Source organism: Pteropus vampyrus, unplaced genomic scaffold (assembly GCF_000151845.1).
Source record: "Pteropus vampyrus isolate Shadow unplaced genomic scaffold, Pvam_2.0 Scaffold36, whole genome shotgun sequence".
Taxonomy (NCBI): Eukaryota; Metazoa; Chordata; class Mammalia; order Chiroptera; family Pteropodidae; genus Pteropus; species Pteropus vampyrus.
In genome coordinates, this window is record NW_011888817.1 from 8726959 (window position 1) to 8739221 (window position 12263).

A 12263-nucleotide genomic window follows, 5' to 3' on the forward strand; every position below is an offset into this window, starting at 1 on the left:
ACTGCTGTCCTTAGTTCACTCCAGCCACATTGGCCTGGTCTCCACCCCTGGAACCTACTGAGCTCATTCCCACCTCCAGACTTTTTTGGATTAGCTTCCTGCTGTCTGGAATGCTCTTCCCTTTGCTCTTCACTGGCTGGCTCCTCCTTGCCATCCAGGTCTCCTTGGGGGGACATTCCTTGACGCCACATCTAAAGTAGCATTGCCTGCCCCCCATTCTTGTCATCTATTATAGCACTGTGTCTCATTTTTTTTTCATAATACTTGTCACTGCTTGAATTACCCTCTTTAAAGTTTGCATATATATTGTGGGGTTGTCCCTTTCTTATTCATTTCTCTATCCCCAGTGCCTAGAACAGTACCTGGCATGAATGCAATAAATGTTAGTATTTGTTGTTGTTTTTATTCTGTATTGAATGTTCACTAGGTGCCAGATATTGTGCTAAGTGCAATGCATTGTTTCGTTTTCACCACAATCCTCTGAGAAGATACACAGTCATAATGAGGAGCTGAGACTAAGAGGCTAAGTGACTTCCTTACTATCAAAAAGATAAATGGAGAAGCCGGGGTTTGAACCCAGGTCCACAATCTTTTAACTACTCAGTACTTAGTATTTAGCGGGTCTTGTCTTCTTTATCTTTGTAAATCACCACGCCCAATCCAAAAAAGATTGGCCTTGAATTGCAGAATCTCAGAAAGGGAGAAGTCCTGCAGTCTGGGCTGAAAGTCAAGGGATATTTGCTAGCAGAGAGATTAGTGACACCTGGCCTGCAAACTGGGGTAATGTGACACCCCCTTATTTTATTCCACAAATATATTAACCTATTGAATTCCCACTACTTGCCAGGTTCCATCTAGGTGCCGAGGACTGAACTATGAGAATTTCACAACCCGGCCCCCCCTGTCCAGCAAAAGGCTCTTAAGAGAACAGTCTATTGGATAGCCGTGCTGTTTGAGGGCAAGGGCATCCAAGTTACCTCTCAGGCCATTGGAGACCAGCCAAAGCCAAATCCAGGGCTGCGCCTCTGAGGAATAGCAGCAGGTGTGTGTATTTTGGAGAAGGTTGAATAAAAGGGAGATCGGGATCTTCCAAAGACTGAAAAACAATCACCTCATTTCCAAAACCTCAACTACCTGAAGCAGACAGAGGTGGGTGGGGAAGTTCCTGTTATTGTTTCAGCTTTAGCCAAAGAAGAAAACTTGGATTTCAGCCCCTTTTAGAGCACAGAGCACTTTCCTGAGTTCATGGAAGCCCAGTAGAGGTGAGGCAGTGCTTGGTAATGGAAGGCTCATCCCCTGGAAAATATTGCCTCCCCTAGAGACACATCATTCTCCACAGGCATCCTGGATCAGCTCCAAGCTCCAGTATTGCTCGCTGAGAAGGAAGACCAACACTCACCTAATTATTACGGAATTAATTTTCTTTGATTCCAACTAGAGCCAGTTTGAAATTTAAATTCCAATTGGATGCTGTGGATCAGAGGGTGATTGGCAGCTTTCCACAGGACCAACAGAAAAATGAGAATAGCCAACACGGCAGTTTGGCTACACTCCCCTTCCATTATGGAATCATGTGGAGAGTACATTGATACATTCTCCTTCCATAAACTATTCAGGACAACAGCAAAAAGATCTGGTCTGATAAGGGGTTAACAGACCACATATGAAGAGTCTAAATAGATTCCGTTGCATTCTGGTGACTGGAAAATATGACAAAAAGGAAGATCTAAATTCCAGAAGGCACCACATTTTGGGATTTTTTTTCTCTGCAGAGTAGATATGCAGCAGCTTTTTCTCCAGCTTACAGAACAAAGGATTTCTCAAATTAAGGACCCTCCAGTCTATACTTTACACCACCATCAACGAACCCCCATACGGCACGCCTGACTCAATACACCCTCGCAGAAAACCCTTGCTTTCCACTGTGTCCCCCGCTCATGCTCCGTATTCCAACCACACCGCACCGTCTCTCATCATTCAGCATGCTGTGTTCAGTCATCTCTGGACCTTGACACATGCTGTTCCCACTGCCTGCGTTGATCTCTGTCTAGACACAGGTTCCTCGGCTCTGTGCTCTCCTGGTGCCTGATACTGCCCCATCATCATCTCACTTATTGTAATTGCTTGTTTAACTGTCTGCTCTCCCCATAGATACAGCAGGGGCAGTGACCATATCTATCTACTTTGCCTCTGAATCCCCAGAGCCTAGTACAGTTCCTGGCACAAAGTAGAAAGAGGAAATGGACTCATCAAGTTAGACTTTGCCAATTTGAATGATCTGTGTGTTGCCTTAAAAGCCTGGAGTACACTAAGAAATGAAGACAGAAGACTAACGGCCAGAATGTGAGAAAGGTGCCTAAAAGGAGTAGAAGGCATGCACCCCTCCCTTTCTCTTCAGCTTACCCAGTTCCTGAACTTATGAGCAAAATCCATGGGTTATTTTGCTGACCACAGTAACAGATGAGACTATAAAATGCAGCTTTCCATCTGGTTCTTCATGGTCCAAGAAAATACAGCAATTTCATACTCGAGGGAGACAAGTACTCAAATCATGAAAGCTTAAACTTAGCCTGTTGTAGATTCCCCTAAGAGTAGTGTGAATTTAACTCAGGAACAAAAGTGAAGAGAGCATCACTCACTCTGTAAGGATCGATGCCTGGGTGGCCCTCAAAGGGGATGAGCCTAATGTTTCCTCATAGCAGTTTTCCCCTCTGGCCTTCAAAGCTAACCTGCCTGATTGAACAGCTGGTCCTGGCTTCTCTTTCTACTTGCACCAACGTGCTCCTTGTCATGAGGTTCATCATCAGTTAGCACTTCACAGAATGAGCTGAAGGAGGAAGCTGGCCTTCCGATGGGAGCGCTTTAACATCTGTCCTCATCCACTGTCCAAAACTGGCTGCTACTTCAATGCAAAGGTGACGCGTTTGCTTTTTAATGTTCTATCTTAGAACCAAAGTTAATAGAATTTCTGGTGAGAGATAACGTAAGAATGACTCTTTATCTAAAAACATGTGAGACACTTGGGCATGCTCAGGAGTCAGCCTGATTTTATTCATCTGGCCACAGCACACCTCTGCTCCTGGCAGGAAAAATATAGGGCAAAGGTTCTGAAAAGCCACCCATAGGCTGATCTCTTGGTATTTGGGGCCCAACTGGAGAAGGGAATTTTTAGAACTGTGCTGGAAATACCAGCTCTGGAGAGATTTGACAGCCAGTTTGAAGGCTTCAGGCAATTTGGATAAGCATCTGGATGCTGGGTACATTTCTGAGCCTGCTCTGTTATCCCTTTGAAGTTTATCCAACTTGGATAAACCGTCTAGAAAGCTGGGGCCAATAAAAAGACTTTCTTTGGAAGTCCCTCTGGATGTGCCCTATTACTTTCTCACAGGGCCACCAGCCCATCAAGACAAGAGATCTGAAAAGTAGGAAAAGAAGTAGCTTGAGATGGAATGTTTCTATAATATTCAACTTGCTGTCTTTTTTCTTCCTAGCCCTTTTACATATGGAGGAGACAGGAGATAGATCACCAAACTCCCAGTAGACTTTGAGGACCAGAAGCTTAGATCTGGTCATGGCTTACCTGTGACCCCTTTGCATTGATAAGACCTGTTTCTAAAGGCCTAGGCTAAAGATGTATGGGAAAAGCACCACACGTGTTAGATTAACAAAGAATAACAAAAGATGCCATTTGCAGTCCAGGAGAGCTGGTGACAGAGGCTTACATCAGTACAGGCAGGAGGTTCCATCTCATTTCCTGGAGAAGCATCCCATGGTTGCCTAGGCCAGGGGCTGGAACCTGTCTTTTCTCCTGTTTCACAGGCTTCCTAATCACAGAATTACTGGAGCAGCAAGAAGAGACTTTGTGCTTGGAGGTGCCGCCAGGCAGATCAACACACTTCAGCACTGGGTAGCATTTCCTAAGGTGCAGCTTGGGTTGGCTTTGAGTAACACTCAAGAAATGAAAAGGGTGAGTGGGGTATCAAACACTGCTTTCTTTAAGGAAGCAACTAAAGAGAGGCCTTTATGAGCTAGAAGTGGGGTCTTCAAACCTGCTTCTGGCCCACTGGCAGAGAGAGGCTGGGCAGTGCCCCAAATCTGACCCTGAGAAGTGTGCCATAAAGGACAGGACGCAAGGTCCAGTGGACCAAAGGATGACTCGGAAGCATCTGGAGAGGACAGCTGAGCTGGGGGCACCCTATACAGCAGCATCCCACAATTCTACTGGTTGACCAGTAGGGAAATGCCCTTTTTGACCCTGGGATGAAATGATGAAGATGACAGGGAGAGCAGCTGCAGCACCGGAGAAACCCCACTGGCAGTGGGATTGCAGGTAGTTTTGTGGGTTTTTTATTTAATGATAAAAAAATATTAATAGCAATTAAAAAACAACAACAACAACAACAAAAAAAAAACATTCACAACCCATCAAAGTCCTATAAGTTTTAGCCATTTGTTCCCAATAGAGTCCTTCATCTAACGAACACGGTGATTTCAGCCAAAAGGCCCCTTCATGTTTTTCATGGGTGGGTACTGCTGCTCCATTGGCATGGCCCCAAAGCAGTCAGAGGGGCTACAGTGGCCGGCCTTACCCGGCTGGCCCATGGGACCTGGTGGGCCGGGGATGCCAGGAATGCCTTGTTGGCCCATTGGTCCAGTTGCACCCATCTTGCCATACCCTGGAGGCCCTTGGGGACCTAGGGAGGGAAGAGTCAGAAAAAGAAAATCAGGAGACCCAAATTACAAGAAAAGAAAAAATAATAGGCGCGGTAAATAATACCTTACATTTGATGAATACTCAGATTATAAAATGTTCTCATGAAGACCTGATCTGATCCTTACATTAATTTAACAATAGCAATACTACTGGCTTAGTTTTATTGAGAGCTTCCATGTGTCAGGCACAAGGCCGAGTGCTGCTTATGCATGATTCATTGAATCTTCCCAACAATTCCGTGAGAAAGGAACTATTAGCTCATCTTGATGAGGATACAGGCTCAAAGAGGTTGCACATGTGGTAAGTGGTGAAGCTGGGTCTCAGAGCCAGGTCATCAGGTTTTGGTCATCCTCTTTTAGGCTATACAGCCTGGCTTAAGTGACCTTGTCAAGGTCATACAGCCAGTAAGATGCTGAGCAGGACTTGAACTTGCATTCCCTGGCCCAACTACATCTAACTCATCTACTGGGCCGTGCTAGCCCAGTTTAGTACTTGAGGGAGGGCACTGGGTCTTCCACTCCCCACCCTGACATGCTCTAGTAAAGTGTCTTGCACACAGTTGCATTACTCTAAATGTTGGTTGATAAGCCTGTAGTTATTTGAGGTTTTACACAACTGTGTTATAGAAGGAGCAAAAAGAAAGGAGATCTCAGCTGCTTTAGATTCATGGTCGCAAATGCTGGCTTTTCCTACCTGGAGGGCCAGGAAGACCGTTATCTCCTGCGATGCCAATACCAATGTCCCCCTTTTCGCCTTTGGTACCGGGCAATCCTGGGACAAAAGAAATAAAATAAGAAGTCCTATCCTTGAGCAGAAAAATGACACACCCAGTTGGATGATTTGAAACACATATGTTCATGCAAATATATTCACAACAGACCTCATACAATGCTCAGGTGTGCCCCAAAGAGCTACACGGCTCTTTGGGAATCAGAGGGCAGAGTTACCTCTCATTCCCGGCAAGCCCTGCCGTCCTTCTCTGCCAATCTGACCAGGGAGCCCGGGAGATCCTGGAGCACCTGGACGGCCAGGAGCACCATCCTTCCCTGGGGGCCCCGGTCGTCCTGGAGCTGCTGCCACCTCCACGGGGAACTGAATCCTGGAGGTATAGTAAGCCATCCTCTCTGCAAAAAAGGACAGGGACAGGTCACAGGGCATCCTAAGGATTGAGAATGACTGCACATGCTGCAGACAGGCTGCCATCATAGAGTCCAAAGCAGCCTTTCTTCAGAGGACATCAGAGCAAGGAACATGGGGACTGATCTAAGTGGCCTCCATATTGCTTTCCACGGTGATCCCTCTGAAACACAGATCTGATTCTGGCATCTTTTCTCCAACACCCTTGATTAGTTCACCACTGGCTTCAGATTAAAGTCCAGGCTCCTTGCTTAGTATTCAAGGTCTGCCCCCTAATCACAATGTCCCAGGCCCTTGAGGACACGGTCCGTGTTTTCCGGAGTCCCTAGCATATCAATGCTGAATGAGCAAATGAACAGGAATAAAATGCTTAAAATGAAACACCAGCCATTTTATAGTTGCTGCTTAGCCCTCTTTTTTTTTTAGAGCTCACTTCACGAAGACCCGTTTGATGTCAATTTTCTTGTCTGTCTCCTTTGCTGCAGTGGGGGCTTAGGGAAGGCAGGAAGAAATCGTTTTATCTCTGAACAGAGCAGGTGACAACTAAGTTCTGAAGTCTAATTGAATATATGCCTGTAAGTGGTGGGGTGGGGTGAGCGAGGGGTAGGATATTGAGCTTTATGGAAAAGGAGGCCAGGGCAGGGCGGAGAAACAGCTGGGAAGGGCAAGCAGCACCCACTGCCACCCACTGGCTGCCAATTACCATCAAACATTTTAATGATTTCTTGTCTGATGAATCTCTTGATTTCATCATAATTCACCATGTCTCCCTGAGGAAAGAGAAGAAAACCTGCCTCAATTATACTTCCAAGCCTGGTGCTCTTTCCCTGGGAATAGAGTTTATGGAAATAAAGGATGGAGAGAGAAGCAAAGGTCCCAGGTGCTGCCCACAGATACTTAATCTTAACTGCCCTGAAATGGTATAAAACATTTGTGCATAAGTGCATTTTTCTGGGGAGAGGGTCCCCAAAACCCCCTCCCCCCCCACACACACATAGTTAAGAGCCACTCAAATGGAAGTCATGCTCTTCCCTGCAGAATGTCAGCAGCAGCTTCTAAAATGGTCCATGCTCCACCCTGCATGCCTAGACAGTATCCGCGGTTGCCTGCCTCTCCTTACCATGGAGCCAGGCACCCCGGGCAACCCAGGGCTCCCCACAGGCCCTGGAGATCCAGGGTGGCCTCGCTCTCCTGCAGGACCCGGAGCTCCAACAGGACCCATGGAGCCACTCTTGCCGGGCCCACCAGGCATGCCAGCTCTTCCCTTCTCTCCTGCCTGGCCCTTCTGTCCTGAAGGTCCTGGATCGCCCTACAAGGACAGGAAGTCACAGTCCAGCACTGCCAAGTAGTATTTGTCAAGTCTACCTCAGAATGTCCAAGCATCTGCCCCTCTCTCCACCTCCAACCAGGCCCCCAGTATCTCCTTCTGGACTGTGGCCACAGCATCCTGACAGGTGCCCCACTTCATGGTCCCCAGGACAGTCCTAGAAGATAGTTCTCGTGGTTTTACTCCCTGCTTAGAAATTCTGACGGCTCTCAACCGCTCTCTGAATAAAGGACTAATTCTCTGGCCAGGCGTTCAAGGCCACTCATGACGTGGTCTTGATCACGTCTTCTCCAGCTTCTCTCTGCCCTTGAACCTCCCTCTAGACCTCACTGGTTATAATTCTCTGGTTTGGCCATACTGCCTTAGTCCTCCTGCCTGAATGCCCTTCCCCTCTTCTATCCCCAGCACACTCTTCCTACTTTGCTGAAATATTCTTGTTCTTTTGTGCAGCCTCCCTGACTTCCAATCTGAGTTGGGTGCTCCCTCCTCCTGATCCCACAGTGCTTTGTCTAATCTTCTATAAAACCTGCCATGCTCTAGTGTAAGTGTGACTGGACTAAGTAAGCACCTATTGTTCAGGGACCTCTGTTTACCCAAGGCAAGGACAGAGAGCCCAGAATGGAAATAAGATCAAACGATGCTTGTAGAGTGTATGAATCAATCAACCAGTGAGTGAATGAACTCAAGATTTCCACTCTCCCAACCATAGCTAAGAACCCTGGAGTAGCTCTATGTGAGAAGTTTTCAGAGACGAGGTTGCTCCAAGTTCTGCCCACTGGCCTTCCTCCATGGCTAAAGTCACAGCTCGGAGCTGGGCTTAACCAACTCGTGAGCTTCTCCTCTCAAACCTAGCCAGCGCCCACTCACCTTTGGACCAGGGGGTCCATAGAGTCCCTGTTTTCCAGGGGGTCCCTAGAGGAAAGCAAAAGTCAGAAGTCAAGTCCACACAACATCTCCAAGCCACCCTGGGGAGGCAGGTGGTGAAAGGACCACCTTTTACATCCCCAGACCCCAGGGCCGTGTCTGGCTGGGTTCTGTGAGAAGAGAGAACAGCCTTCCTGCCGAGAGAAGGGTTGACAGCTGGAAAGGATGTCCCATAGGGCATGGCCTTGTATGATTCCATTGATGTGTCCCTTGTTACAGACAAAAAGATAAGAAGCCAGGAGGGGCCAGTCTGTGTCATATTGAAGGGCCTGGCAAGAACTGGTACCCAGGAAATATTTGTTTGGTATTTATTATTATTATCGTCTCTTTTTTTTTTTTTTAACCAGGTACGCGGTTTTAAAAAATAACGAAAAACAAGTCTCATTCCCTAACCCCCAATCCCTCTCTCCAGAGCAACAAGGGCACCAGTTCCCCGTCTATCCATCCAGTCTGCACATACAGGGAGCAGTGAGTGACTGAATGGACAAAGAGGGGTCAGGGCATGGCGAGGAGCAGGAAGGAGCAACACCATGGGAAAAGAACAAGCCCAGCACAACGGTACCTCTTTGCCAGCTGCACCATCCGCACCAGGCTCACCCTGGGGAGTGAGAACAATAAAGATGTGATAAGTGCCAAACCAGCTTGATGCCACATGCCTCGTCTCCACGACCTGGCATGCCCAGCCCCCATTCCGCTATAGGCCATGATCCTCCGTCTCCCCCTTGGACACTCTTCACACAGACATGGAAACTTAGACCGCCACCCCACTTCCACAGGGTCCCTAAACCCCACTCTGACTGAGCCCTATGAAGGAAGAGCTGACTGCACCTCCCAGCTCTTTGTTTGATGTCCTGGCATCTCACACACTCTCTGGCTCTCAGTATGTGTTAAATGTTTGCTGAATGAAGGTGAGAGCCAGAGATCTGGTCAGGGCAGCCTGAGCCTGCACCAGAACAGGAGAGGCTGCCTTCTGGGCCCCGCTCGCCTGCTTCTGGTGGATGCTGGGGAAGAAGAATCTGTGACTGCAAGGCAGATTCATCCAGGGATGCTGGAAGCTCCTGAGCCCTTAGGCAGGGAGGGCGGAGGGCTGGAAGGGACCTGCCTGCGTAAGGTCTGGGGCAGGAATCAGAGTTGGGGAGGTGAGACTTGGCCCTCTTGGCAGATGGGCTGACCAGTCGCCTCTGCTGCAGCCCCATTCCAGGCCACCGGCCCCAGGGTCATTGCTACTGCTCCCCAGAAGAAAGTCTGCTTTGATGGAAAGCACCCTGACCCGGGAGCTGGGAAGCCTGGGTTCCTGCCTTAGCTCCACCAGCAGCAGGCTCTTCATCCCTGAGACTGATAATCAGTTGCACCTGATGCGGTTCACCTGTCTGAAACCTTTGAGTGGGGGTGAATAGCAGAGTGGCTAAGGACACAAGTTCTGGAATCAGGCAGGCTCTTCCACTCACTAGCTGTGTGATTCTGAACAACCTACTTAACCTTGATGAGCTTTGGTTTCCTCATCTGTAAAATGGGGACAATCAGACCTACTAAATAGGGTCGCAGTACAGATTAAGTGACAAAATGTCAAGCTCTTAGTTCACTATCAGTATATCATCAGTGACTAATATATTATAACTCTTAGTATTAAACACTAGCTGAGACCAAGGAGTGTTTTCTGAGTTGCTAAGAAGGCTTCAGTAATAACCCCGTGTTTCTAGTTCTTGACATTTAAGTTTTCTGTGGTTACCAACACGCTCTCCTAGGGAGAGGGCGGGGCAGATAGGGGCCAGTCTCCTGTGCCTGACACCTAGTCAAGGGATCTGTGTAAGTGGTGCTGGTCCATGGTCAGAGGCAGTGGCCTGATGTACATATAGTTCACACAGCACTGTCTGGCTTGCAGGCCTTGCCCCTTCATTCAAACATGATGCGATCCTCAGGCACAAGCTCCACACTGCCATCTTACATGTTAGCAGCCTCTCCCCCTCTCTGGAGACCCCAGATATGCAATGCTGTGCTCAACTGACAACAGCAACTGGCCCTTTGCCCTAGGGCTGTGCTTTAAGAGGTGGGGTCTTACTGGGGGGCCAGGGTGTCCAGGTGGGCCGGGCTGGCCTGGAAGGCCTGAGAGGCCCCTTTCTCCAGTGGCTCCCCGGTCTCCTTTCAGGCCCTAGAGAAAAGGAAGGAAGGGGGATGGTGAGAGGAAAGGGCAGCGAGAAAAGTAAACTCTTCTTAGCCAGAGGTAGAGGCTGTGGTGCCAGGAACCCAGGAACCGCGCCTCCACCCCTGAGGCCCCACAGGGGTTGCTGGTGCTGCTTGAACTTGGGGCAGGGCCCTGGGATGGCCTCCGGCCCTCTCCAAAGGCCTTCACTACATGTTGATTGGGGAGACCTCTGGAGGCAGGAGAGGCTGAGCAGGGTGGGGAGGGATGGGGGCAAACTATTCTCCATCCCCCAGCTCCCTCCGAAAGGAGCCCAAAGCAGAGCAGGGACAAACTCCTGGAAGGGAGGGGTGTAGAGAGCCTGTCACTCACCACTGCAGAGATCCCAGCTGGGCCTGGCTGGCCTGGAGGCCCCTGTGGCCCCTAAAGAAAAACAAAGTCAGCGGGATGGAAAGAGTTTCCAGTAATAAGGCCCCTGGGAAGCAGCGAGGGACCGACAGAAGGAACAGGCCCTGACCTTCATCCTAAACCTTCCTTCCCTTCTTGCACTTGAGCTTCTGCCAGAAGATGTGTGTCAGAGCTCAGGCCTGGCGGTCCCTGAGCACACAGGCCCCTCGTGCCTGCCGCATACTCAGTGGTACATCTGGGGCTGTGCTAAGGGGATGACCTGGGACTCAGAACCAAGTGCAGAGGGCAAAGGCCTGAAGGAGTTACCAGTGTGGGCCTGGGTGTCTTCTGAGCCCCCTGCCGCCCCCTCCTTCTATTATTCTGTGGGGGGAGCAGACAGCAGGAGCTGGAGGGGTCTATGCAGCAGGGGGTGAAGGGCAGGTGAGACAGCGGGGGAGGCGATACTTGGCCCTCTTGGCAGTTGGGCTGACCAGTCACCAGCACCAATCTCAGACCTCTCCAGTCTCCTGCTGCTCCCCCACCACGGAGGGCAATGAGACTGGAACCCTCGAACGCTCAGGCGCGCTCCCGCCATGCCCGGGATGAGCCTCGTCAGAATCCCCTCCCCTATCTCTCCACATGCTCGCTGAGGCACAGCTCCAATGTCACCTCCCTGGACAAAACTACCCCGGGCTACTCAGGGCTCCTAGGGCACACAGGTCTCTCTCAGAGTACTTCCTTCCGTACTCATAAATGGAAAGTTCTGGAGGCATGGTCTCTGAGTCAGGAATGCCCAGCACTGAGACCGGCACACAGCAGGTGGCTGGATGGACGGAGGTGAGAAGAGGGGCCCTGTGCCCCTCTGGTCCCCAGACCCCAGTAAGTCTCCAGTGGGGATACAATTCAGAGTGTGTGACTCCTTCTTTCATCTGTAAGATGAGGGGGAACCAAACTAGACCTGGGGTCCCCAATCAGGGGCCTCTGGACCCCGTTGAGTTCAGAAAAATAGTGATGAGGACCTAAGAGTTCTGTTTTTTGGTCATGAACTATTTATAACATTTCCAAAAGCCTCCTGGAAACTGTACAAGCAGCCACAATAGGGCTGCAATAAAATGCCAGTGCATTTGCTTTTCTCTGGAACTCCACCAGCTTGGCGCCGTCACACTGATCAAAGGCACCCATTGGCAGTCATCTATGTTACTGATGAGTAAAGTAGACGGGAAATCCATTATTGCTTAATAAATATCCTCTCCAAGTTGCTCTGTCTCAGTAAATACACAACCCACTTACCCAGCTGCCCAAGCCGAAAGCAGGAGGCACTCTTCAAAAACTGCTCCCTGCTGCACCAAGTCCTCTGCCTCCAAACGGCCGAAAAGCCTCCCAGTGATATATCTTCTCCTACTGGCGTGTGTGCATGCGCACGCGCACACACACACACACACACACACACACACGCGCCATGCCTCCAAGGTCCTTCACCATCTGCATCATGTCCTGTCTGAGCTCAACCTTCTGGTTCCCACTCACACCACCCTTGACCTCTACTCCAGCCACGCTGACCTTGGGGCTCCCCAAACATACCAAGCCCCTCCCTGCCTCAGAGTCTTTGCATCACCTGTCCCTCGCCTCTGACC

At 49.6% G+C, this 12263-nt stretch overlaps 1 protein-coding gene and 1 long non-coding RNA gene across 13 annotated transcripts in view; one reads left to right on the forward strand and one right to left on the reverse strand.

Moving 5' to 3' along the window:
* The window catches only part of LOC111738193, a 3641-nt gene extending 1893 nt beyond the window's left edge, over window positions 1-1748 (forward strand). Inside the window, exon 2 of the long non-coding RNA XR_002779749.1 lies at window positions 848-1748. This is a non-coding gene — a long non-coding RNA (uncharacterized LOC111738193). The remainder of the gene's footprint in view (window positions 1-847) is intronic.
* A 2538-nt stretch (window positions 1749-4286) lies between these two features.
* COL16A1 (collagen type XVI alpha 1 chain) overlaps window positions 4287-12263 on the reverse strand; it is a 49916-nt gene continuing 41939 nt past the window's right edge. For all 12 annotated transcript variants that reach the window (XM_011357815.2, XM_023529267.1, XM_011357813.2 and 9 more), the window contains 9 exons: window positions 10615-10665; window positions 10162-10251; window positions 8665-8700; window positions 8046-8090; window positions 6972-7160; window positions 6555-6621; window positions 5662-5838; window positions 5408-5485; window positions 4287-4694 (listed from right to left, as the gene is read on the reverse strand). In XM_011357815.2, the coding sequence (XP_011356117.1) occupies window positions 4492-4694; window positions 5408-5485; window positions 5662-5838; window positions 6555-6621; window positions 6972-7160; window positions 8046-8090; window positions 8665-8700; window positions 10162-10251; window positions 10615-10665 (936 nt within the window). In that variant the 3' untranslated portion in view covers window positions 4287-4491. The remainder of the gene's footprint in view (window positions 4695-5407; window positions 5486-5661; window positions 5839-6554; window positions 6622-6971; window positions 7161-8045; window positions 8091-8664; window positions 8701-10161; window positions 10252-10614; window positions 10666-12263) is intronic.